Source organism: Halichoeres trimaculatus, unplaced genomic scaffold (genome assembly GCF_033239565.1).
Source record: "Halichoeres trimaculatus isolate MK-OKI-2021-1 unplaced genomic scaffold, fHalTri1.1 fHalTri1_scaffold_1, whole genome shotgun sequence".
Lineage (NCBI taxonomy): Eukaryota > Metazoa > Chordata > Actinopteri > Labriformes > Labridae > Halichoeres > Halichoeres trimaculatus.
The window spans coordinates 14035627-14061937 of NW_027437179.1; the positions used below are offsets into that span (position 1 = coordinate 14035627).

General features: G+C 39.4%; 1 protein-coding gene across 1 annotated transcript in view; it reads right to left on the bottom strand.

Moving 5' to 3' along the window:
• LOC141789193 (semaphorin-3D) overlaps positions 1-26311 on the bottom strand; it is a 142616-nt gene that overhangs the window by 15634 nt on the left and 100671 nt on the right. The window contains exons 3-12 of the mRNA XM_074668538.1: positions 17527-17681; positions 17322-17384; positions 15473-15592; positions 14927-15017; positions 12714-12842; positions 12466-12608; positions 11019-11133; positions 9790-9859; positions 8357-8501; positions 6292-6514 (exon numbers count right to left, since the gene is read on the bottom strand). Of these exons, the coding sequence (XP_074524639.1) occupies positions 6292-6514; positions 8357-8501; positions 9790-9859; positions 11019-11133; positions 12466-12608; positions 12714-12842; positions 14927-15017; positions 15473-15592; positions 17322-17384; positions 17527-17681 (1254 nt within the window). The remainder of the gene's footprint in view (positions 1-6291; positions 6515-8356; positions 8502-9789; positions 9860-11018; positions 11134-12465; positions 12609-12713; positions 12843-14926; positions 15018-15472; positions 15593-17321; positions 17385-17526; positions 17682-26311) is intronic.

The window sequence follows — 26311 nt, forward strand, 5'->3', positions numbered from 1 at the left end:
CACAGGCATATCAGAAATATTTTCAATTTGATTCAGAAACAAAACCAAAAACTCACTCTCTCACAATATTTTGAACAATTTACTGAACAACATTTCAACAACAGATTATTTACACTATTTCCCGTGATCTGTGATCCGTCATCAGGCTACTGAGACTGTAGCCTACCCTTATTCTCTCACCTGAGTTAACGAGGTGTGTGTTTGAAGCTGATGAAGAAAAGAGAGCACCAGGATGTGAGTAGGTGAAAGGGAAGCAAAGTAGAAACCCTTTATATTGTTTTAACATACTAAAAAATATTTTTTGGGATAAAGGGTCTGATTACGATTCTTCTTCTCTCTGCTCCCTTATTTGGATTTGGGAGTGTAGTGTTTTCATTCTGTTTTTTTTCTACAGTGACTGCAGAAAATAGTCTAAATAAATAAAGATTCCTAAATTTGCTGCAGCCCACTTCATCACAAAATGAAGCCTAAATCAATGCAAGATCATTTTCTGACTGATATTTCCTGATATTTCTGTGTATCTGGCTTTGAGAGAAATTCATCTTCCTCCATGCTCTCTCCGTCTGTGGTGTTCACCGTCTTACGCTGACGTCAGTACAAAAATCGCAGTAGCACATGGCTACTTAATATGCACGTACTGATTTGCATTGGCCATATATGGTTACGTTCGGGCACGCTGAAGGTGGGAAAGGAGGCGTGCTCACCACATTCACGCTATTCTCGGCGCAGTGTGATTTATCACGGAGAATAGCGTGCAGCCGTGTGTATGCAGAGTTTGATAGATCTGAAAAGAATGTTGGTCGTATCCACGTTTTGCCTTTTCGTCGTAAGTGAAACTTAAGAGGACTTCGCTGTAATAAATGTAGGCCCCAGGAGAGGAGACTATGAAATAATAACCCGCGTCAGCTCGTCAGTATTGTACAGGTAATTGTACTGTGTGCCTGACACTGACTCTGAATGCGCTGTGATAATGAAACTCTTGAACCGAGACGTGCGCGGTGCAGCCATTCCTCTTCCCAAGAAGGGAGGCAGACAGCGCAGTGAGATACTGTGTCCACGGCCGCAGTTAGCATGGCCGCTAATGCCCAAAAAAGAAGTTACACGTACCTTAGAGTCAGACGCCTCGCTCTAACTTCGCTGGAATCTGGTTCGCGCCAAACGTAACAGGTAAAGAGTGACGTCTACGAGTGTGACCAGTGCGCGCGCACTCTTGTTCTCGCTTGTTTACGTGCGGTAGGAAAGTACAGCTGTGTAATGGTCTGACAGAGTGACGGATCGTATTTTTGTCTCCATATGAGACTGTGGCGGGGCCAAATGAGACTGTGGCGGGCCGCCACAGTCTCATTAATTAATGGGAAACACTGGCGTTAATAGATTGACGGGTTAACGCGAAAATAACGCGTTAACTTGCCCAGCACTAGTTTATTTATTTGTTTATTTGTTTAAAAGGGTATATATTCAGTCTTTAATTTCCTTCCTCAGAAAAGATAGGTGAATGGATAGAACAGGAAATTTGGACAGAGAGCAGGCGGTGGTGCACGAGCTAATGGCTGCAGGTCTGAACTGAAACCAGTGAAGAACAACACAACAAAATTAAAAGTGTTGAATGTGAGAACAGAGATTTCAACTACAAGAAAGATGCATTTAAAATAAAGTTAGTGTTTATTCGGAGAGTGTGTGTGCATGTGCATGTGTGACTGTCTCTACATGTTAGCTGGTGACCTGTCTGGGTTGTACACCACCTTGTGCCCGATGACAGCTGGAATTATCTCCATCCCCTTAGGGATCCAAAAAGGGAAAAGCAGTAAAAACTAATGGATGGATTAAAGAAGCAAAAGATAACCTCATGCCTCATATCGCTGTTTTATTAATGCAAATTACGACCCCATGGGGCAAATGTATATCTGTATCAGTAAAGGCAGAAGCAAGAAATAATGTAATTTTTCGCTCACCAAGCTAGCTTCATATGGTCCATTTGGCTAAATCTAAATTTATCACAAGTAAAAATGTGATAACTTTACTTACTTTATTTTAACAAACATATTCCACTGTTATTCTTTGTCCCTGTCAACCAAATCTGCAGGAGCAGAGGCCAGAGTTGATTGTACAATACAAGTCTAAAACAACATGAGACACACATGCTCTTAGAAGAAATAAACCTTCTCCTTCAGTCTTTTTGAACTTTGACATTTAAAATCAAGTGACTCTTCAGCCTGTGGCTTGTTTAAGAGACAGAGAGAGGAAGAATTGTTTATATTCATGTTTCATTACTGCATGACAAAATACTCAAAGCATCGCAGAGGACGGGCTGAAGCTGGGCCAAGGAGAGTTCAAGGACAGTGACGGAGGTTAAGTGTTTAGACGGGAATCCTCAAAGCTAACAAAGAAGACTGTTCGAGTTACAAAGCCAGCTGTGCGCCCTCCTCATATTTATAAGGACATCTCACCGAGGTCATAGGAGGTAAACATTTGTCCTCAAGCAGCAGAAATGTTAATGTTCAAATGATGGTTAACCTCCAGCTTCCTGCTTTGACAACATTTTCTACCTCCCTGTTTGAACTTCCTGTTTAGGTCCAGCACAGAGGCCAACAGGTCTCTCCTTTGAATCATAATTAGCAAACCTTATTCTGAATCCTTGGTTAATGTTATAGACCTTTAGTTAGAGGAGGTCAGGGTTTAGTGCCCAGGAAAGTCATGTTTTCTTCATGTGTTTCACTCTAAATAATTTATGTCTGAAGCTTTAATGCTGAACAAAAACCTGCATGAACACTTCACAAACAAAAAAAGCTCCTTTCTTTCGGGGAACCTGTTTGTAAGGCTGTTCAGAAGGTGCTTAATGAATAAATGAAAATAACTGCACTAAAACACCAGGCACAGGGCAGTAAGACAGCAATGAAGGTCATTCAGCAAAGATGAAACAATAGAAGAAGACAGACAAAACAGAATCTAACAGTGGAAAAACAATAAGATATTTATAGTTAGCCTGTTAGCATGGAGGAAAATCATCTTGTGCTGCTTTTTGGTTGTACTTCTTTGCACAGCAGATGGATTTGTTGACACTGGACAGGAGACGAGCAAGGCTGAAAAACTCTGGTTGATCTTAAAGGCTTTGGCTTAAAGAGTGACACTGCTGATTGACGACTTTCAGTGGGACGCATCCTTCTCAGACGTCTTTAGATTATCATAAAGTCACTGTCTGATGGGAACATTCTGACATGTATATAAAACTAAACAAGGATGGATTCTCGAAGACTTCTTCTGTGTTTCAACCAAGGTTATAATAGTTAACTAAAACAAAACTAAAAACGAAACTGAAATTTAAAATACATAGCAGTTAACTCAAACTAATAAAAACTAGAAAAAAAACAAACAAAAACGATAAGTAAACTTAAACTGCAAAACTAACTGAAACTAACTAAAATGATAGACAAAATTCCCTCAGTTATAGTTTTTGACAATATTAATAGCCTTTAGGATTTTAATTAATTAATAAATTAATTTTAATTAATTCATTTATTTAATTAATCAGACACATTTTCCCAACCAAATTTAGACAGTTTTCGGCAGTTGTCAGTGTCATACAGCACCATCATAGCGACGTATAGAGACGTGCTTGTTTACTGCACTGACTGGCTGTGCGCTGTGCTGAGACGAAATGTAGTGGAGCAATGAATCAGAGCATCTGTAATAGTTTAACTGTTACAGAGTCCAAGTTTTTATTGTATTTGAGTCTGCCTTTATTGTTACAGAGTCCAAGTTTTTATTTATTGAAGCTTATAATATATTGTTTTTTTCTAATTTATGTGTATATTATTTTTATGCAATTTATGTCAACATTATTTTAAATAATTTATGCTTATATTTTTTACACTAAGTTTATATTATTTTCATGTGTTTAAGGCAGCAGCCAACAGTTCAGTATCAGCATTGACTGAGCAGTGAGCACTATGTTGGACTTGAAAATAAACAGTATGACAAAATATTTACTCTGACCTTTTTGAATCCTGCACCTGGTTAATAAGGTATGAAAAACTAAAACTAAACTAAACTAAAACTAAAACTAAACCAAACTAAACTAAAACTAAACTAAAACTAAACTAAAACTAAACTAAAACTAAACTAAAACTAAACTAAAACTAAGCCTTGTTGCAAAAATTGAAACTAAATAAAAACTAGAATGCCTGCTCAAAACTAATTAAAACTAAACTTTAATGGGAAATAAAATGTCAAAACTAACTAAAACTAAACTATGATGACAAATCCAAAACTATTATAACCTTGGTTTCAACAAGTGTTGTAGACAGGATATCCACAGCTGAAGGTCTCCAGTTCACGAGGTCACTCTTTTAACTGTAACACCAGGAGCTGACAGACACATTCTCACTATCAGGCTCAAAGACGATTGTTTAGGAGGAACTAAACTGAGTCTATCATAGCTCAGTGTGATCTTGTTGTGGAAGGAGGGGGAATTAAAATCACTGTGGGTGATTTTATTTCAGAAACGTTTAGCTTGCAGGCCCCCAGGGCATCTGCAGAGGGCAATTTTAAGGGGTAGATCCCCAGAACTAAACTTAAGACCCAGTACTTTAGGTCAGAAAACCCCCCAAAAGTTCCTCCCAAAAGTTATTGCAGTCAAAAGTCTTTAAGTTATAAAAAAGTGGAGCTGCCAGTGCGGATAGTTTTAGTGGGTGTGTTAGCAAAAGGAGCACATTTCTGCAGTTATTATGTCGAGGTTTAATGGCGGGCTAACTGCAGGTTTGAATGCTACCTGTGATTTATGATAGTTTTTGTAACCTGCATGCTCCGTGCCTCATTTATAGAACTAAATGTAGAATTAAATCAGCTCCAACAAAAGTGACTGGAATGTGCTGTAAACTGCACTCTGCGACTGAGTGCACGACCTTCGTTTAACCTGCCAACTTTTCAAAGGTATATTTTACTTTTAGAATAAACCACCTTGACGCAAGCACGTGCCTGAGCACATAACTCACCCTGGCTGTTTACATACACACACAAACATTACCTATCAGACAAGATGGAAAGTATCAGAGTTCAAAATTCATCCTGGTGGAGGATGTTAAAATCAGAGCACTTGAAAGAGCTGAAAAGCATCTATCAGGCAGGTAAATGTGCTGTTGATGGGGGGATGAGAGACGCTGGAGAGGAATCCACTTAGAGGAGATGTATAGAGCTGTGGGAGCACCTCTGAACCCTCAACCTGTCACCAGCTGTTAAATAACCTCCACCATTTATCACACACGCATGCACACACACACACATACAGCTCCACACACACCTGGTTACTGCAGCAAAGGAAAACGCACACAAGCTTACACAGAGCAGACACACTCGAGAACTCATTCACCCTGTCAGGAGTCTCTCGTTGGAATGAAACAGTAAACGTCTCCATTTTTCACCTTCAGAAACTCTCTGAGGAGATAATGAATGAAAGTTTACACCCAACAAGTGAGCAGATGAAGCGCACTCAGCCTCGACGATCTGCTAATGATGAGGTTTTGCTTAACTGAAGCTGTGGAAAGATGATTTCACTAAATCTCTTTGTGTTTTGTTTTCTGCTCTCCAGGCTGTGGTTTGTGCTTCTCATGTATCATCAATGGACCAAAACTCAGAAATCAAATCAGCCCTGTGACAAAGGCAGATTTGTGAGGGTGCAAGACTGCGTGAAGGATCCTTTCCTCATTGTTTCTGACTATTTTAAGGTCTTGATTCACTTCAGAATTTTGCAGCTTTTGTGCCCCCTTGATCTATGGTGATGAGCTAAAAAGATACAGTGAAATCACCAAAGGAGCTCCGAGGGTTAATGCTCCCAAAACTGCTCTGCAGAGCAAAGGACACAGTAATAGCCGAAAAATAAACTATCCTATTACACTAAGTTAATATGTAAGGATTCTTCCTTTTTATCCAGCTCTTTGTGTATATTCTCAAAGTCAAAGGCTGTCAGGAAAATATATTATTTTCATGATTTACTCTGTGAATCAGACTTTGAGACGGAGCACACAGGTAACAAACTGTACAAAATTGGTGGTGCTTTTAGCAGCATCATTTCATCCTTTGTGAATATTACTTAAAGATTTTGAATTTTGTGATTGCTTGAAAAAATATGACTCCAGTGTTTATCTCTGTGAGTGAATTTCCTAAATGTAAAAAGCAAACCAATTTGCCTGTATAATTTTTTTAAACTGTCTTTTATATTCATAATCACAAGTAAATAATTTCTTATCCCTCTGTCCTCCTTTTACTCTGCTTTTCCCTCTGACTCCCCCCTCTCACCTGTGCCCAGGTGTAACACTTCATAAGATCCGTCCTCAGCATCCACTCTGTCCACCACAACCTTCTTCAGCATGTAGGTAGCGTTGACTTGGGTCAGGATGGGTCTGTCGCCCAGAGGCATGACGGGCTCCCACATCAGCTGGTGCTGCCGCATGAAGCTCACCACCTCGTCCGGGAAATCTTTGGTGGATTTGTGGAGAGCGTCGTATGTCTCACTGGGGCACTGTGGGTCAGAGAAATGACACAAGGGGAGAAGGTGAGGAGTTACAAATTAAAAATCAAAGACATAACATGTGTTTCTTGGAGATTTATGTGTCCATATACCCTGAAAACAGTCAACAAATCAAATACTTCCAGACTCAGAAAAGGAGATAACCCAAAATCTGCCATTGATCCCAGGTTGCAATAAGCTCCTCCAGTCAAATTTACTGGGTGTAATGAACTAATAAGATGGAATGGGCTTCATAAAATGGTTAGTACTGTCCACTCTGCCAGTAAAATCACTCCACATGAACAAAGTCTTCAACCTGCTACAGCTGGCAGGAAGCTCACAGAAAAAAAGGCACAGATAGGAAGTTGGATAGACGTAGCAGAAGCAATTGTGCACTGAGTTCCTCTCTAACATTTACAACACAGGATGAATCAGCTGCAAGTACATGTGATTAAGCAATTTTTACATTCTTACAGCTGTTTTTGTTTTTAATGGTTATGGCCAAACTTGCTTTTCTCACATTTTCTGTGAAGGGTTTACTTTCAATAAGGGATTCCTTCTCCAAGACTACCTTCTTTACCTTTTTAAGGCCTATTCAAGTGACATAAGAATTGATTTGGAAGGAAGATTTCGTATCTTTTTGCATTTTTTCCATGTGCAACTGAAGGAATTTCACTGCCATAAACTCACTATCAGTTTGGCATTGGCTGCAGTGACCTCCAACCTCTGCTGACTGTGGGTTTTAGTGAACACAAAAATTACTTTTCTTCTTGCTGCTAAAAAAGAAAAAAAATAGCTAGCTGATGAAGAGTCATTGAAGAAACAATGTATAAAGTTGAGACTATTCCAAAGTCACTTATAAAGTCACCACAGAGCCTTTACAGGACGCAGTGCTACCCAACGCAAACATTTAATAAGTACAGCTAAGTTAATGAGCCTCACATGACTTTTTAGGGTCTAAGTGGTGACATTCTTTTTCTTGATGAGAATCTTTTATTTCTAGAGAAGTTTTCATGAAAATGGCCGTATGGTGTCTGGTGAAATCCTGAAAAATGTACCTGCTACGCCTGGAGAACAGTGCCTTCATCTTAAGATAAACATGAACATACAAAAATTGTTTTGTTGTGAACACAACATCTCTGACTGTTTCATTTTTGCATTCAACTCTCCAGGCTTACCCAAACCTGCCTCCCCTCCATCCTCACACATGCACAAACACTGACGTGGCTGACCTCTTCTGCAATCAACCACATGATGCGAAACCACTCCACAGAGAGGAGAATTCCCCTGCAGGGAGAATGAAATAACACCTGACACACTCAAACACTAAAACCTCCGCCTTCCTGTCAAGTTGAAGTTTCCCAGAGGAGTTCACTGCTGGGTGTTAAATCACAGAGTTTAACCCTTTCACAGCTTCATCAGCTTGTTTTCATTACAGGGGTTGTGTGTGTTCAGATCCTGACCTCACAGGGAACTCTCAGTTATTCACACAAACATAAAAACCATCCTGTCAACACTCTGTTTAAAGCGAAATATAGGCTGAGAACTTTAATATGCAAGCAGCCAACGCCTCACCTTTAACTTATGGGACATTTTTATATGACCTAAGATAGGACAGTGGAGGGAACTGGGAAGGGGAGTTGAGAATAAGATGCAACAAAGGGCAGCTTGGATTCTGACCTTAGCACCTGCACTGAGAATCTAGAGTCTGTGCAGAAGCCAAAGGAAAACTTGTGCACCCTCTTGAGATGTAGGGGCTGGGATAAACTGTTTGAAAGCTTTGCTGAGAAAAGGCGTAAACAAATAAGTTTGCAATGCTGTAACATTAATGTAAGTGTTTGTGTGTGTACTTACAGTGCCGGGTCTGGGATAGGGGATGCGGCCCTTGTACTCCACCCAGCGATAGTCTGGACCTTCTTTGTGAGCAAACGGTCCGTTAAACGCTGCTCGTATGGATGCCATGGTGAACACACACACTGCTGAACCTCGAAATATGGAGCTGCAAGAGGAGAAGGTTTGAGTTAGACTAATAAAGACTGAAATATAGAGGCCTCAGAGATAAAGAGACAGATTCAAGGCAATGAAATTTAAGAGAAAGGGAAAGAGGGATTTAGCAGAAATGTAGGAAGAAGATGAGGTGGAAGTGAGGTGAACAGGGCAGGAAAGGAGGAGGGATCAAACGGAGGGGAGGAAGGAAGGAGGGATGGGAGGACAGAACAGAAATCAGAGTTTGGGTTTGCTTTATTACATCAGGGCTACAATAACACAACCAGCTGAACCTCTTCACCTTTAGCCCCGACACCCACCCTCACCTGACCCCCAACCCTGTGTCACACTGGGTGTGCACGTGCCAGCCCTGCGGGTGGTGCAGATGTAGAAATGGATGAAACCCTCCCAGCGACCTTTGTAGATTAAACTTTCAGTTTCTTTTTGAGAAAAGTCACAAGATTTGTGTACTTCCTCTTTTTGGTGCTTGTGTAGTTGAACTAAGTCATGTCACAATTACAAACAAATGTGAAAATCGTGAACCAAGGAATTACAATTTGAAAACAAAATATGGGGTTTTGTTTAGATTTGTACTATTTTGGATTATAATAAGTTTAGCTGTTCTGCTGTCATTCAAACAAACAAACAAATAAAAAAAAAACACTCGGAGGAATGAAAACGACTTGTTCTCATCAAATAAGCATTTTGTGAGTGGCTTTACTGTAATGCCTTCAATAACCAATATCAACCATTTTTTTAGTGATTGCTGTTAAAAATCAGTCACTAAGTGCTCAAATTGTTTTTCATGATGTTTTGAAGATTATCGTGACTAGCAAACGTTTTCAGTCCCGAATAATTCTTATTGTGCATTCTGAACAGTTTCCTGCATCAATTTTTGTGTTTTCTTTAATTGTGTGTCCTCCTAAGAGTTTTTTTTTAACTGTTGAATTAAATTTTCACGTTATGATAAATACACTGATTTAAGGACATCAGCTGTAAGCGCTGATGAGTTTCTGTAGATTGTGCTGAGCTTTAGCTATATACAAATAGCCTATGCACAGTTTGAAATGTAGTTTAGTGAGATGTTATTGGACTGACTTTGGTTTTGATCTTGGCAAAAAAAAAGTAAATACTCGAAACTTACAACATGATTTATTTCAGTGCCATGATTAATACATGATAAGATGAAAACTGGGAGCTGAAAAAAAAGGATCTCCAGCTAGGGATCTTTAATGTTAAAATGTCACAGTAAACACTTTTTATCATGTGTGTCTCTACAATCAGGTTAAATATTTCCTCACCTGGATGTGCTGAAAACACCATAGATGGTTGGGTTTTGGGGATCCTTGTTCTCAAGAACGAAGACGTCCTCTAAAACAACAAAGTTGTACAGCTTCAATTTCAGCACAAGTCAGTGTCAATTTCATTTAGGGTCACTACTTTTAGAGTCTTAAAATGTTACATTGTGTACGCTTGTCAATCACTTGGTACAAAAAAGAACTTAGTATTTAGGGGAGACTGGGTATGGTTGTGACACTTTTTTCTTCATTGACTCTAACACACTAAATTTTTGAGTCAGAGTTCTCAAACTTTAATGCAAAGTACCCACATTTGTTTACTAAAAAAACCGCCAATTTAAACCTCTGCAAGAATATCACAGACCTCACCAGGTGATGTCAAATACATGGTGGATCCCATGTGCCTTTGTGACTGATCTGACTGACTAACCTTTCTTTGTGACTTCATCAAATGCTTTTTTAAAAAAAAACATCTGCAGGTCCCAGTGTTTCTTTTCCATTGCCTAGGCGTTAGATAGTTGTACATAAGTGGATGGTTTAAAGATGGGTTACAACCATCCCCAGCCCTGTCAGCATGTTTTTAGCTAGCTGTATTAGCAAAGTGGATTGAAATTAGGATGGGAAAAATGCATCAGGTTTAGCCTGAGAAACTACAATTTATTCTGATACAAGTCAAATGGTTTTAGTCTAAGTCAAAAAATTTACTTTCTTGCTTCAAAATCTTTTTTTTTCTCCATAAAATTTGATTTCACCTGTTCCTATCCCTGAAAATCACCATGTGTGATCAGGTTGGAAGTAGGTAATTATTGAAATAATCATATGACTCCTATCTTACCCTTGATTGGAGGAATTGGTGGTGTTACGACTCCCCATGTTACAACCATACCTGGTCCCCCCTATTTTTAATTGTTGCACATGCTTGGCTTTACTTTGAACCCTTGGTAAATATCAAAAGTAAAGTGTTAAATAATCACAAACAATTATTCCAAGAGTTTACAGCTCAGTTGGTTAGATATTTTTTAATGTGAGAAAATAAGGGACAGGAAAGGAGGGAAAACCTCTTATCAAACATTGTCCTTCTCTAAGAACAAGAAAGAAGATAAAGGAAGAGAAACTCTGAAGACAGCAGGGACACAATATCTGTGACGGATTAATCGAAATATGTTCAATGATAAAATGAGGGTGTGAAGACGCTGTAAGGGAAGGAAGAAGAGGGAGGAGGAATGTATTACCCAGCTCATCAAACTGTGTATCAACTCCAGACGGACCAGGGACAGAGCAGACCAGCCTGGCTTTGAGGAAGGTGGTCCAGCGGTTGATCAGACTCCTCTTCCCTCCTACGTCGTTCTGGATGGAGTAGAGAGGAGAGAGTTAAGTGTAAAGGCTATGAACAGGGTGGAGCTGAATAAGTAAATAAAGAAAGAAATAAACCCAGCCAGGGTCAGATAAGACCTCAATGCTTCCTCACAGTTTCCTGCAACACCCTGTCTCGAATTATTCCCACCATAAAAAAACTGGTACTACATTTCCCATGAATAAAAAAGTCAATCTTTGCCAATTTATCTCTCTTTACACAGAAAAAAACACCACTAATATCAAATTGACAATTAAGTAGCTGTATCATATTGTTTGCATTTGCTGCCAGGCTGTTTTAATTAGCTTGTACCACAAGCAGTGTCAGCAATGGTTAACATTTCTTTTTTTAGGTTATATTTTAAGTCATATGGTTAAGGCTGGGAGTTGAACCAGCAACTACTGTAAATAAGAGTCTAGCCTCTGTGAACAAGACTTTGTGCTCAAACTGCTAGCTCTGATAGCTAACATTTCTGTCATTCTAGTTCTATAACTAGCTGAACTCATACAGTTGTTAGCTAGTTGCTGTATTCTCAGAATTTGCTGCTTTTCTACATACCTTGGCTGTTGTTTTAGCTAGCACACTGTTAGCATCCAGCTGCACTCAGTTTAGCTTATAATGTCTTTTTTAAAATGCCAACCCTAATCTTATTTCAAAGGTAATGATAACTGCTAAAATAAATGAAAAAAAAAAAAAACTTAGCGACAGTGAAATTGTTATTTAGCAGTTAGCTTATGCCTCTTGCTTACTAATAAGCTAGCATATCAGACGTTCAGAGCCATGAACAATGAAGCTGAGTTGAGTTGTGCTTACAATTTACTTAAAACTTTAATAGTCTTCACTATGACAGTAGCAAACATTTACTTAACTCTAAAGCTACTACTGGTGAACCTGCATCATTTGCAAACATTCTGATGCTTGCTATTTGCCAGCCAAGCTAGCAGGAGCAGGGACTTAACTTCTTGCAGTTCAAGTTGCTTTAGCTTACCTTTGGAGGGAATTACCACAAAGCTCCACTGCAATAAAAATATCTTCATAATATCTTTCAGGAGAGCTGAAGCAAAGCTAGCAGCTGCAAATAGCTGTACTGAATGGAATGCAACATCAAAAATATGATGAATAAAAAACACACTAACTCATCTTGGCCAGTCAAGAAAAACATCATACCTCGCTCATTGTGTTTTATGATGCTCTGATAGCCAGATGTGGGATTAAACCAGAGCATACCTTTACTGTGGTTAACCCTGTATTACCTCTTCTGTAAGTTTTAGTTCATTTTGTACTTTGAACAGAAATAACTTCTGTCTCTGTCTTTCTGTAACTACCTTACAGACTCGAGCCACGCGGCTGTACACCCTTTTGTCCCACTGTCCAGCTTCCACGGCCCTCTCCTTAAAGAAGAAGTAGACCTTGTCATCGTCAGGACTGTGGGTGTCCGGGATGGAGAAGGAGCCCACAAACTCAGGCTCTAAGAAAAAGATAATTTATGCAGATGCAGTTTATTTTATAGATGTGTCTTGAATACATTTAATTTAACAATTTTAAAATTTTTAAATGGATAAAAGTTTCTCACCATTAAGCCAGTTTTGATCGTATGCTTCAGTCCGGATGTAACGCTGCTTGCTCCCCTGTACAGAGGTACGAAAGATTGCAGCGTTGGCTCCCATAAAATCGACTGAGGTCCCAGCATAAAACTCCCCATCTATAAAACATAAAAAGAAACCCACATTAAAAGCCAAAAACGACATGCAGTGTGAGGTTTTCTCACCACTATTGAGCAAATCCATACAGTCCCTCACAATGTTTGCATTAAGCAGAGCAATAAATCCTTCTTTGTGTAAAATTTTCCATTCCTCCAGGGAGTAACTGAATTAACTGAACAAAACAGTGTTGCAACATTCACAGCTCAATGGTCTTATTTATTACAGTGATATTCCACAATGTTGTTTTCTTCATAGTATTTTTAAGATAAAAACAACCAATATTTCCAGACATATATTTGATAAAATGTGTAAACTTCTATCTAACCCAATTCTATTCTATTGTACAGAAAACCCCTGAAATCAAGAACATCCTTTTGTAAACTTAATTTTATCACTCCGAAACTTCAACTTCTAAACAAGTGGATTTGACAGTTTGTACTCCCCCTTTGTAGAACACTAAAAATTAATGTACACATTAATATACATGTTAAAATGGGATGAAATGACTCCAAATTACATGATGTGAAACAGAGTTGACAAACTCAGAGATCCCTGCCTTGAGGAGCCATGTTTTCTACTCAAACTGTTTCTTCCCATTCGCCACAAATTTTCTTACTCACATTTACAACTAACCTGTCAAAGTCTTTGTATGATTATATTCTCAAATTGTTTAAAAAAATACACAAAATAGTCTGAGACATATTATGTGTCCAGTTTAACCCAAAGACTGTATAACATATGGACGTAGTCTCCATGACATCACTCATTTGTTTCTGTGACAGAGTTTTGAAGCCACCTTTTGCAAAAGGAAAAAAAAAAAAATCTATCTTGTGTGTTTGTGGTTTCCAGTGTTTCTGCCATCAGCCTCAAGTGGACAGTGGATGAACTTTATTTTATTGCACTTCTTTGTTAGTTTCATTTTTTAGACTGAGGGTTGTCGCTTGTCTTCAGCACATTCACCACAGTACGATCCCTTTAGACATCTTCACAGCTCTTTTTAACTTGTCCAAGGACTGAGGGGTAGATTCTTCTAATTAGGCTCTATTTTTAGTGACAAAAGATAAAAACTGAGAGTAAAAATCTTAAGACTGACTCCATGTTTTCATAACTTTTCTTTTCAGATTTCATAATTTTCATGAAACACACCTAAAATTTCACAAACCTACTTTCTCTGTTTATTGCATGATACCTGCAAATGTCTTGCAGTCTTTCAGGTCATAAAATCTGAACCTGATCTGAAATGACTACTTTTGTACCCAGTATCAACAGTTTCTCTCCTGGTTGGAAAAAAAAATGGTGTAAAAGAGATTTAGCCAGCTTATAATTTAGTGGCAACCTCCAGTCTTGATCGTCTGAAGCCAGTGTAGTGATGAAGTGAATAAAGTTATTTGTGTAAGCCAAACACTTCGTTCTCATTGACTTATCAGACCATGGAAACCATGTCTGTCACTTAATTCCAGCTATTGGCTAAACTAGCGAGTTAGCATTGCTCTGGTTAGCATGTCACCTCACAATGTAGTCAAATTCAGCTTTTTTGATTACAACAGACTGAAGAGAATAAAACTCCATACCTCTCTGAAGACAAATGACAACTAAGTGATATAAATGTGCAAAACATTTTATATGAAGGCGTTTTATTTAAGTTTCCAACTTATCAATCTCCAAAACGGCTGTCTTGTAAACAACTTATTGCTCCTCAACAGAAAATGCTTTTCCATTTTTCATTTGCTATAAGTGGAGAACTGAAATCCTCTTTCTGGAGCTGCCAGCTCTGGTGCAGCTATCGTGCTGTAAAAGCTCATTTTGATAACTTAAAGCAGATTTTATGGGGGTCTACGTGTATCTGAGGTGTTTCATGTTTGTAGTGTTGCATGGACCAACAGCTGACATCAGAGTGTGAAGTTAGTGAAGCAGACCACACACGTCACAGCTGGACGGACGATGTGCTGCGAGGAATAAGACAGAGGAGGGATTGTACGCTGCAGAACATTAGTGTCACCAGAAATATGAAAACGGCTGGCAGAGGGTGACACAAAGTGATTTAATATATCCACAGTGTGTGGGTGGACTGCATAAGACCTACCGGTCAGTCTAGCTGCGAAGGGCTCCCTTGGACTGAAGGGACATTTTCCTCTGCCGGACTCCACGTAATGAGACAACATGAACTGTGGCTCCTACAGAAAAGAGATAGAGAGACCACACACACTCAGAATGACCGATACACAGAAAGAGGAAGCAGACTAGGCTTGATCTCTGATGTATTTCTTTGTGCATGTTTGTGGATTATCAGTGCACAGCGAGAGCTCTGTTAGGCGTGATTTACTGATTTTTAGTAACAAACACCAGCACAATTTCTAGATATTCACATCTCTGTGAGAACGATTTAGTGTGCTTGTGTTAGGAATGTCTGAATGTTTTAAAGTGAAGATTTATACATGATCTCAGTTGTTTTTGAATGGAGTGTAGGGAGGAATACCCAAATGAGGGTAACCAAATATGCTGAATAGAAAATAAGAGAAACAACCCACAGATATTTAGGAAAACTTGTACTGAAGACCTAATCTTTTTATATAATTACATCCATATAACGTCCTAGTCATACAACCTCTGTCAGATCAATGACTGTTACCTCTGTGTTGGGACTCAGGTGAAGGTAAGTGCACTGGGGATTGAAGGCTCCAGTTCCACAAGCATAGACCTGAGTTTTGTTGAAAGGTTGCAGCAACCGCACAAAGTTTGCACATTCGGTCTGAAAGGAAAATGAAGCACATCATTGTGTAAAACCAGGAAGCGAGGAATAATGCAGACATGTCCCATTCAAGTGAACTTAATGGTGATTAAAGGTCCCATATTATGCAAAAATAGCTTTTTTAAGTATTTTAGTGAAATTTATGGGTCTTTGGCTTTCCTCCCAGCCCACAAAATGTGATATTTAATGACAAAACCTGTACTTAGTAGTGCTTGTGAATGTAAAATCCTGACCTAAAACGAGCTGTATGGATTTTTGGGGGATTTGCTGATGTCAGCAATTCCCCTTTTTGACCAATCAGGAGCAAGTCTGACCTGATTGGTCTACTGGAGCAGATACGCTGCTGTTAAGAATGCCAAAGCTGAAGAGCCATCACTGCTCTGTTGTTGGCTGTAAACAGCCACATAGTTCCATGCTTGAGCTTCCCATCTCGGAAGAAGACAAGACAAAGTGGCTAGAGTTCATTAACAAGGAACTGTGCCAGCTACACTCAGTAAAACTGTGCATGTGTGTGCTAGTCACTTCACGACCAACTGCTTTTCCAACTTTGGACAGTACAACAGAGGGCTAGAGAATAGACTGGTCCTGAATCCAGGCACATTACCAACCATCCACCAACAAACCTCGGACCCTGGAAATGTGAGTATTTTAAATGCTGTGTGCTGTGGAGCAGATATAAGAGCTTTTCCTCAGTGTCCCCCCTGTCTCTGTGTTAGCTTCAGGATGCTAACTTTAGCTGCGGTTAGCCTGTTGTTTTAGCCTGTAACGTTACGGTAAACGAGCTTCGCTGTTTTCTAAACATTGTGCACTCGGAGCTCGTGGCGCCGCTCTCAGGTGACGTAGAAGAGCGGGGTGATATCAGCTGTGCCTCATTTACATATGAAGGTCACGCCCACTAAATCAGAGCGTTCTGAACAGAGGGGCTATGAGAGCCTGGAAACAACGCTGCTGTGCTTGATTTATTGGCTTTTTGTACCGAAACATGTTACTACCATTTCATGAAGACATCAATGATCCATATTAAACTGCAGAAAAGGAGCATAATATGTAATACCTTTTAAACTAAAGGTTTAGTGTCACTTTAATGCATGTAAAGTAAATTTTGATCTACCACCCAAAACCTGCTGGTTTAACTTGGCACAAAGGCTGCGAAGAGGATCAACAGTGTGCTCTGTAATACACTCACAAAACCCATTTTAATGCACAGAAGGTTAAAAACAACATCACATTGTTTGACGTGGATGATTTGCAGGACTAACTCTTGGCAAAGTGAAGACGCCAGGAAAAAATGGGAGCAAGCCAAGAAAGAGTCTTGAATATTGGACTACAACCTCTCATAAAACTGTTCATTACTGGTTTTACATTTCAGTTTTACACACAGGACATAAAATGTGGTTTACTCAGAGTTAAGGTTGCTTGAAGGTAGATTTTGGACAAAGCCAGGGCAGCTAGCTATGTTTCAAAGCTTTATTTAAAGATAAGCTAGCTGTGGTCTCAATTCAGCTTCCAGCAGTTAGTCGTTTAAGTGCATTTCCCCAAATGTCAAACTTTTCCTCACAGGAAGAAGGAAACAAAGCTCTGCACACAAATAAAGGGAGTACAGTTGGACTAAAAGTGGAACAAAAATGAGTACAAAACCCATATAAACTGCACTGCAAAGATATACAGACTATGTTTTATAACTGTTCAATATTTTACAGTTAATTTATTGTGATATAAAGATGCTTACCTCTGGATTTTTCCCTGCCATTATGCAGTGGGTCACATCTGACTTGGTAGCGGGCCAGTGGATCTGATTGAGAAAAGACAACAGAGGAACAGATGTTCTGAAATCTTCAGCTAAATTATGATCCTTAAATGTTTTATTTTATAAGATAAAACAGGTGATGCATCAATCATTCGAAGGCCCATCAGCAGCTGGATTAATGTCTCACCGTCTGCGTGGGCTGATCCAGGCTGTCGGGCCTCAACAGGTAGATGTGGTCTTTCCCTCCAACCAGCAGCCATCCCTGATCCTCGTCCAACAGCATGACCTGGTATCCCCCGCTGACTCCGCCCGTCCAGAAGACGGCTGAACCGTTCTTCAGATCTAAGACAGAGAAAGAAAAGACATTTATGGATAAACTGGGACATGTATGGCTTTTATTTGCTTCATTTAGTTGTTATTTACTGAAGGCAAGTAACTAAAAACACATAGCAGCAAACACAAGAGCAAGTTTTTATGGCCAATTTAAAGGATTTATGATTATTTCCATGTGAACACTGTTAAAGACAGCATGAAGTTTTTGTTGTGTCACGTTCTGCTCCTTCTTCACCCGATCTCAGAGAAAGAATGTGTGTGTTTCTCCGCAGCATGAACTGAAGCTGTGTTTTGGAGCAATGTCTGGTTTTCATACATCATGTGGAGGCACACATATTCGATTTGAACATATGAGAAAACACTGATTGGTTTCTGCTACTTCTACCTCCTGTGCGACATGTTTTTACCTCGCTTCACCTTGGTTTTAATCGAGAGGTAATTTCTTTATCAGACTAATTTTCATGCAGCCTCTTAGCAAATCCCTCTCTCTTGCTTCTGTTCTGATTTATGGAGCCCTAAGTGCTCTTAATCATGTTTCTGTGGGTTTTCTTGGTGTTTTTTGCTGTGGTTGTTTGCTGGTTGGGTGCTGAACTGGATATCATCATCTTTTTGCAAAACAACCAGGTTTTAGCCACAAATGAAGTAGCCTGGATCAACAGGACCCTGGATAGGTAGAAGGTTATTAATGGGTAGACGGATGGTAGAAAAACTGCTCTGCAAACAAACCGTAATGGAAATATTACTATTTTTATGTGGTAATTTTACTCACATTACAGTCTCCACTTTCTCTCTAAAGCTTATTTCTTTGTGATGATTGTGCAAGGGGTTACATTTCTTTTCAAACAAATTATCTTTTTGACAACCTCAAGTGCTAGAGATGTTGTTATTGTGCATAATAAGGGGTGTAGCAAGATCAACTCAGCTTTGCTTTTTTACCAGTCTCTAGATTAGCTGGAAAGTACTTAGTGTTGACATTTTTAATATGGAATGCAATTGTTCAGCTTCAAATCACTGCTCAACGAAGGCAGTGAGTTTTATACAGAGTGTGATTAAAAGCAGTAAACCCAACTGAAGGAAATATAATTCATTATTTCTGAGTGGACTTCAGCTAACCAAGATGCAAAAGGTGACAAATTAAGCTCCATTATTTACACATTATTTTAGCAATGATGTACTGAACATGTGCCACAAGTATTTAGAAAGGGGAGAAAAGTCCTAAAGTTTAAACACAATGAATCTTGTTTGTCACCTGATACGCTCTTATTACAGTAGCTACATATTAAAGAAACGTAGCACAAGTACAGGATGCTGGGATAATAATTCAGTGACCATGTGACCATTTTCCACAAACAACCCAAAAGCTGGAGAGATTAAAGATGCTGTAAGAAGGATCTGTCTTAATTGCACTCCCTCACCACCTTCTGGCCCAGAGTCTCCGCACAGTTGTTAATTACTTTTAGCGAGGCATCTGTTTGTTGTGGAATTAAATGGAGATCGGATTGAAACAAATTTCCTTTGTACAAGACAAATTTTTACTGAATACAACACGCCAAGGTAAGTTATTAATCAGTACAGTTACGTAGTACTACGGTTTGAAATGTGACACCAAGCAAACATTGTAGCAGCCAGCTTTAAGTAGCAACATCGGCAGCCTGGTGCTGCTCTGTAGGCTAACATGTCAACAAGCAAACACTGACAGTTTGTAAGTACTTCAGTATTTGTTTCTATTTAGTGCTGCTGGAAGTCCAGTGCTCTAAGACATGTCTGTAGTATGTAACGTTAGTAAATCCTGGTTAGCTATGTCCTGTCAGTCATCTACCAAGCAGCGCTAACGTAACCTCACTCTTCAGCCTGAGCTAAAGGCTAATTAGCCTTTAGCTCAGACTGTATCACTGTCCCATTTAGCTTTCTTCTGCTCTTCTGTCATTTTTCTGTCTGACAGTTAAGCTCCAGTGTCCACCATCTCTACAAAATTAACCACAGAAATGGTTTTCAGGAGAGAAAAACACAGATAATCTGTATAATGTCTATATCAGTGTGTTTAAATTTTTTTAAATGTAACGGCCCATCTGTTATTGAGGCAGAAGATCAAGTTTTTCTGAAGCTTAATGGAGTCATTTGAAACTCAAGTCTGTGCTACTTTACAGACACATTCCTACCTGCACCATCTGATCCACAACAATGTGAGTGACATTAGTTTGACAACAGCCATATGGACTTCAGATGTTGGTCCTGAGTTTGACAGCCTGATGGTTGGATGAGGACTTCATAATAAACACTGTGGGGGTCTTTGTGTATAATAGGGATCCAAACTCTGGATTCAGGAAAACAACTTGCAATCAAGTATTTATTTTTGATGTGGAAGATTTACTTTTTCTCCAGTTAATTAATTCAACCTCTACCCCTACCCCCTGCTGCAGACATGGTCACACAGTTTTTACACACTCTGAGACACACACACACACACACACACACACACACACACACACACACACACACACACACACACACACACACACACACACACACACACACACACACACACACACACACACACACACACACACACACACAGCAGAAGTTCATCAGGCTGCCAGCAGAGCATTTGCCTCTCTTGTCCCCGGGGAGTCGGGTTAAAGCAGGCAGAAAACGACCTGAACAAGCAGAGCAAATTAACCCTGAAACTCGGCCTCGGCCGGCTGCTGCCCTGCTGCTCTGTTTACTCTGTAACGCTGTCAGCTCGGCCCCACACTGCTGTGAACTGGAACTGGAGCGAGAAGGGCTGAATGACTGGGTTTCAGCCGAAAGATGTATAGATCTATACTTATGATGCTGAGGTCCAGAAAGTGTTTTCTCTGGCAGAAGTCTTCTGCAGTGATTGAGTTTCATGTTTTCTTAGTATTTTCTTAATTTTATTATTAAACTTCATAACTGACCTCACATTCTTTTCCTTCTTCTGTCAACGTTAGTGGTCTAATGGTTTGTCAGTGACCATTATTCAGCATTGATTTTAAACAGAAAGTAGTTCACTTTTATTACTAATGCCACTTTTTAAGATGGATTTGAGCAAATAAAGACTTCTCCAGTCCCATCATCCTCATTGGTAAAGTTTGCTCTTTTCTTAACTTTAAACCACTCAAAGTGCTGCTAGACTGTGGGTTCAACACACAACACACACTCACACTCACACTGACACACACACTGATGAGAAATATGTGTCCACTCCATGCACAGTTACACCCCATGGGCGAAGCCATCAGGCGGGATTTTGGGTTCAGCACAGATTAAAGATACGTTTTTTCATATATGATGGAAATAATAATCATCACCGCTGTTGTTTCAAAGCCTTGAGTTTGTGGTGCCCAAATACTTTAGAAGACTGTGCTTCCAATGCAGGCCTTTAAGCAACTGGACACAACTTTCTTTTCTGACCCCATGGACTGATACTTCTACTTAGTTTAATTCAAAATAATGAAAAATCCGAGGATTGTTGTCAAACTAAAGGTTGAAAGCTGTGCAGATACGTGGTACATTCAGTGCAACAGTTACTTTTTCCATCTCTTTATTGTCAGCTATGTAGTGACAGCTTTTATAAACACTAACATTGCCATAAATAAACAAGCCATCTTAACTTTAACTTTGAGTTTTGGGCTGCTTTTGTTGCCATAGACACACATAATACACATAATAAAAAAAGTTTTTCACATTCATGATTGCAAATCAGTCTAACCTTGATCATCTCCAAACCTCTGCTGACTTATGTTGGAAGTAACGCAATCTGGCCACAAATTATCCAGATTGTCTTATAGCGCGCATCAGTTTATGTAAAGAGAAGGGTCCAGCACAGGGGTCTGCAACCTGCAGCTCTGGAGTCTCCTTTTCTACTGTGCAGTTGCTCCCTGTAGCTTTAAATCAAGTTATTCAAAGATGGTTTTGATGCTTAGTGACACTGACACTAAATAAAATCATGTTTTAACACTTTGTTGAACTAAAATACATCACAACCTCCAATGAAGCTTGCCACTATTCTGCTTTACCTACCACAACATCAACACCAACTTTCCTGGCAGCTGTGGCTACCCTTAAGGTTTAGGTCCCTGGTCAGAAAACTGCACCAACAAAAAGACAGATTTTAATTCTGTATGGATGGATCCATTTAACAGTCAATGTACCAGTTCAATATACATGCCTGATATGTGGAGAGACATTAGCCAACAACAAAAAAAGGAATATATTTTTTTGTAGTTCTACAGTTTAAAACTTCACAAAACATCTTATTTAGATCGTAATTCAACATATTTCAATTATTTATAGATTTTTACACACTGAATTGTCTTCATTGTGAAAGTAAAGTAGATTTTGTGCCTCAAGAATGACTTTAATCCAGATGAGATGAGGAAAGTTTTAGGAAACTTTAAGTATCTCTCTACATAGCTCTCCCTTTAAAGATTCAAAGATTCATGATTCAAAACCTGTTATTGTCAATTTATGAGGACAAACAGAAAAATCAAAATATTGTACCTCTCTTCCTACAATATAAAAATGAATTATAAAACAAATCCTTTTTTTTTTTTTATTATTATTTTTTTCTACTCTTCTGTTCCACCTTCTGAGGACCATCCATCTGGCTCTCCTCTAGTTTCCTGCCTATTAAAAGGAAGTTTGTTTCTTTCCACTAATGGTAAATACCGACAGTGATTTGCTATGGTGGGAATTATACAAATCAATGCTGTATATGCAAAGCATCTTGGGATAACTTTGGTTAATATTTGGCAGTAATAAGAGGTGTATGTTTCTACAATAAAGACTGTTTTTCATAAGTAAAAAGTTGTCGGTACAATGACGCATGAATCTGAGTTCTCCATCTGTAATACATTTGTTGAATCCGGGTCAACTGTAGGTAAATCCATGAACTCTGGCTATAATGTGAACTTGAGTAAAAACAACTAATTAACCTTGAAGCCCCCCTGAGTTCTCCTGCTGCAGTAACCGCCCTGTGAGTCAGCTGGGTTGACCCCACTGTGCTGCGAATAATCACCTGAATGAGCGGAGGAAATTAACCATGAAACTCCAAGAGACCGTCATGACATGCAGCCTCTGCCGGGGAGTCAAAGGAGCAGACCCCACACTGTGAATCTGCAGCTTAACATGAACAGAGACGCCGCTGTGTGACTCTGAAAGAAGTCAGGTCTTTGAATGCAGCACGGCACATTTGTCACAACTCAGCGGCGGTGAAATCATTTAAAAAGGAATAAATCACAGCAGCTCCAGCATCCTCACTGCTTTCATCAGGGCTTACAACAAGAGCCTCTGCTCGCCAACCAGCCTAGGAAAATACAGAGGAGGATCATGGGAAACATCAGCTGGAGAGGGATGTGGTGGGTTCATATGTACAGTCATTAATCACACTTGGTCACACTTAAAGCCTGGACATGAAGCCAGAGCTGAAGTGATTCCTCTGACAGAAAAAATATCTGCAGGAGTGGAGAACGCTGTCAACCAGCTTTCCTACGAACCCGTCTCTTTGATTTATTATTTTTATCTTTCATTGTTTATGTTTAGGTTTTCATGTGACAGGAAATTAAATGTGTGAGTTAAAAGCTGTCCACCCAAAATTCAATCACAAGGCTGCACATGCTTCTCTTCTCTTTAATGCTTTATATCAAACTTTGCTACTAAGTTCTTTCAGCCAATGACAATTAAAGAGTCTTTATCGGACAACAACAAATAAATATTCTGCACTTTGATCATACATGACACCATTCTGACCTCAAAACCAGATTAATGTTGATGAAAGATCAGGAGTGACCATCAATATCCTTGTTTTGTTTTTTTGTTTTTTTTTCTAGTGTCTCAAATTTTAAAATCATGACAAAACTAAAAAAAAAATGTTTTTCAGAAGAAAACTGAAGAGATAACTGTATAAATCTGATTTAAAGTTTTTTTTTTTTTTCTGCAAAGACAAAGCAGTGTCACTTTCATCACAGTGGCTTTCTTCTGAGAGTTATCACAAGGTGCAGCTAAACTGTTCCAAATGTTTCTCCGTCACAGACGCAGACATCCCGCAGCGAACACATACAGTTGGGGTTAAGTCATCGAGCCAACTCTGCTTCATCTGAAATCAGATCAAACAGCGGCTGCAGTGTCAGTTTCATGGTACAGATGAGATCTTTACGGCTCATTTTTCATTCAGACAACCAGCTCTCTCCCATCACACACACACACACACGGTACTCAGGACATGATTTAGAATTAGCATGCTAGTCTGATTTGTTTTCCTGCTGTATCTGAGATGCACCTTGTCCATCACATATTTCAACGTAGACCCACTGAAAAAGGTTTCTCTTTCTACTTTTTGTTAAAAGAAATAAGCTTACAGTCTTCAACATCTCTTCCTCGGGTCAGTTGAGATCTCGCAACCATGAGAAATGAAGCTCATGTGGAAGTGCAAAAAAAACAAACAAAAAAAAAAAAAAGAAAAAGAAAAAAAAAACAGAATAAAAAGTATAATAATTCTGGAATAAAGCTACACTGTAAAAAACTGAAATCTTATCAAGTGTTTTTGCCCTCTTTTAAGTAAAAAATGTCTTGTTATACTTAATATGAGCCTCATTCAAGTGGTCAGTTCAGAAAAATGTCTTGTTTCCAGTTATTAAAAGACAAAATTGAGGTCTGAGTTGCTTGTAACAAGTTAAAAAAATCTGCCAATGAAACAAGAAAAAAATGCTGAAAAATTTGCTTGAAACTAGATTAATGTCTTATTATAACTAACTTTTCTCTTGTTCTGTTGGCGATTTTTTTTTCTTTTTACAAGCATGTTTAAACATCTTGAAATAAGACTTTTTCTGGACTGGTCAGGTGAATGTGGCTCATATGAGGTCTAGAAAGACATTTTCTACTAAAAATACGACAAAAAAAACTTCATGACGTTTCAGTTTTTTCCAGGGCATGCTCACTAAAAAAATAAATATATTTTTCTCCACATTCTGCAGAAAGGTTTTGTCTTGGATGGGCCAAAGCCAAGACATCTGGGTGGGACAGACATGGAGACAATCAAAGGAAGGAAGGATTCTATTTTATGGACCTGATGCACTTGGCTCTGCCTCACTGATCCCTGCAGATCACATCCATCAAGTGATCCAGAGATGGGGAACTGAGCTCATGATGAAAGGAAGCTTAGCAGGAGATAAGTCAGAGACCTCTTCCCTGAGGTGGACACGGCGTAAAGTAACACTGAAGACAGGAGGACATCCAGTGTTTACGTCACACAGAATCCTTTTTACATCAAGTGTGTCATTTTAGAGTTCTCTTGATGACTTATACAGCCTCCTGCAATTTTACAGTCATGTAAAGGATGAAACCTTCTAAAGCCAGGAAGAAAGTATTTTAAGATAAAATGTTTGAGCAGTCAGCCCCATGATGAGTATTGAAGCTTCAGTCTGCAATCCACCTGAATGGATAAATGTTGTGTTTCCTCTCCTCTGAGTCTAGGAGCTGATGTTAATTGCTTCTGACTGGTCAATGGGGATCTGGATTTCTGCTGATTGGTCGACGGCAAAAGGTCAAAACCTCTGAACATCATGAAGAAGGTCGATTCTGAGGAGTGTCCTTGTGTGTGTGTGTGTTGGTGAGGTTGGAGATTAGTCAGGTCAGAGGGTCAGTGATGTCAGAGGATGTGATCACATGTCGCAGAGTCTGCTTGTCGTCCTCTCTGCTTCTCTGGCCACCCAGTGAGCTCTCATCAACATCCAAAATCCTTACTCAAAGTCACTGTGAGGAGTTACTGACAAATTTTATGACTGACTATGGAAATTATCATCAGGTTTTGTCTTCATGGCTGAAACTGGACCAGGATTAGCAAAAAACAGCTCTATTTAAGTGTTAGATGGGGAAACTATATAACCAGAGTGTTCCCCCCTTACAGAGTTTAAAGGTCCCATATTATCCAAAAATCACTTTATTAAGTCTTTTAATGAAATTTGTGGGTCTTTGGCTTTCCCCCCAGCCCACTAAATGTGATATTTAATGACAAAACCTGTACTTAGTAGTGCTTTTGAATGTAAAATCCTGACCTAAAAAAAGCTGTTTGGATTTGGGGGATTTGCTGATGTCAGCGATTCCCTTTTTTGACCAATCAGGAGCAAGTCTGACCTGGTTGGTCCACCAGAGCAGATACCCCTGAACCTCGTCCTGGCCCACTCCTCTCCCTGCTGCTAAAGAGATTTCTCTCCAGCAGCGGGGAGGAGAATGCCAAAGTCGAAGAGCCATCACTGCTTTGTTTTTGGCTGTAAACAGCCACATAGTTCCATGCTCAAGCTTCCCATCTCGGAAGAAGACAATACTGAGTGGCTACTTTTTTTCTTTCAAAATAGAAAATAGTGAGTATTTGTCAGACAATGGTTAAAAAGAACGACTGGGTTAAAAAGGAGAGCGACTGAGTGCTCCAACCATTCACATTTGTGAGCAGTCAGATTGTTAACTGAGTAAATCTCCAGGTTCTCTGATGAGCAGCACGCTAACTGTGACAGTCTTGGTTTTCTCACAAAGACAACTTACTGCTCATTTCCTCAGTCACGTCTTGTTACAGTCCAATCAACAGGATCATTTCCACCAACCTCTCAGGGAGCTCAGACTCAACC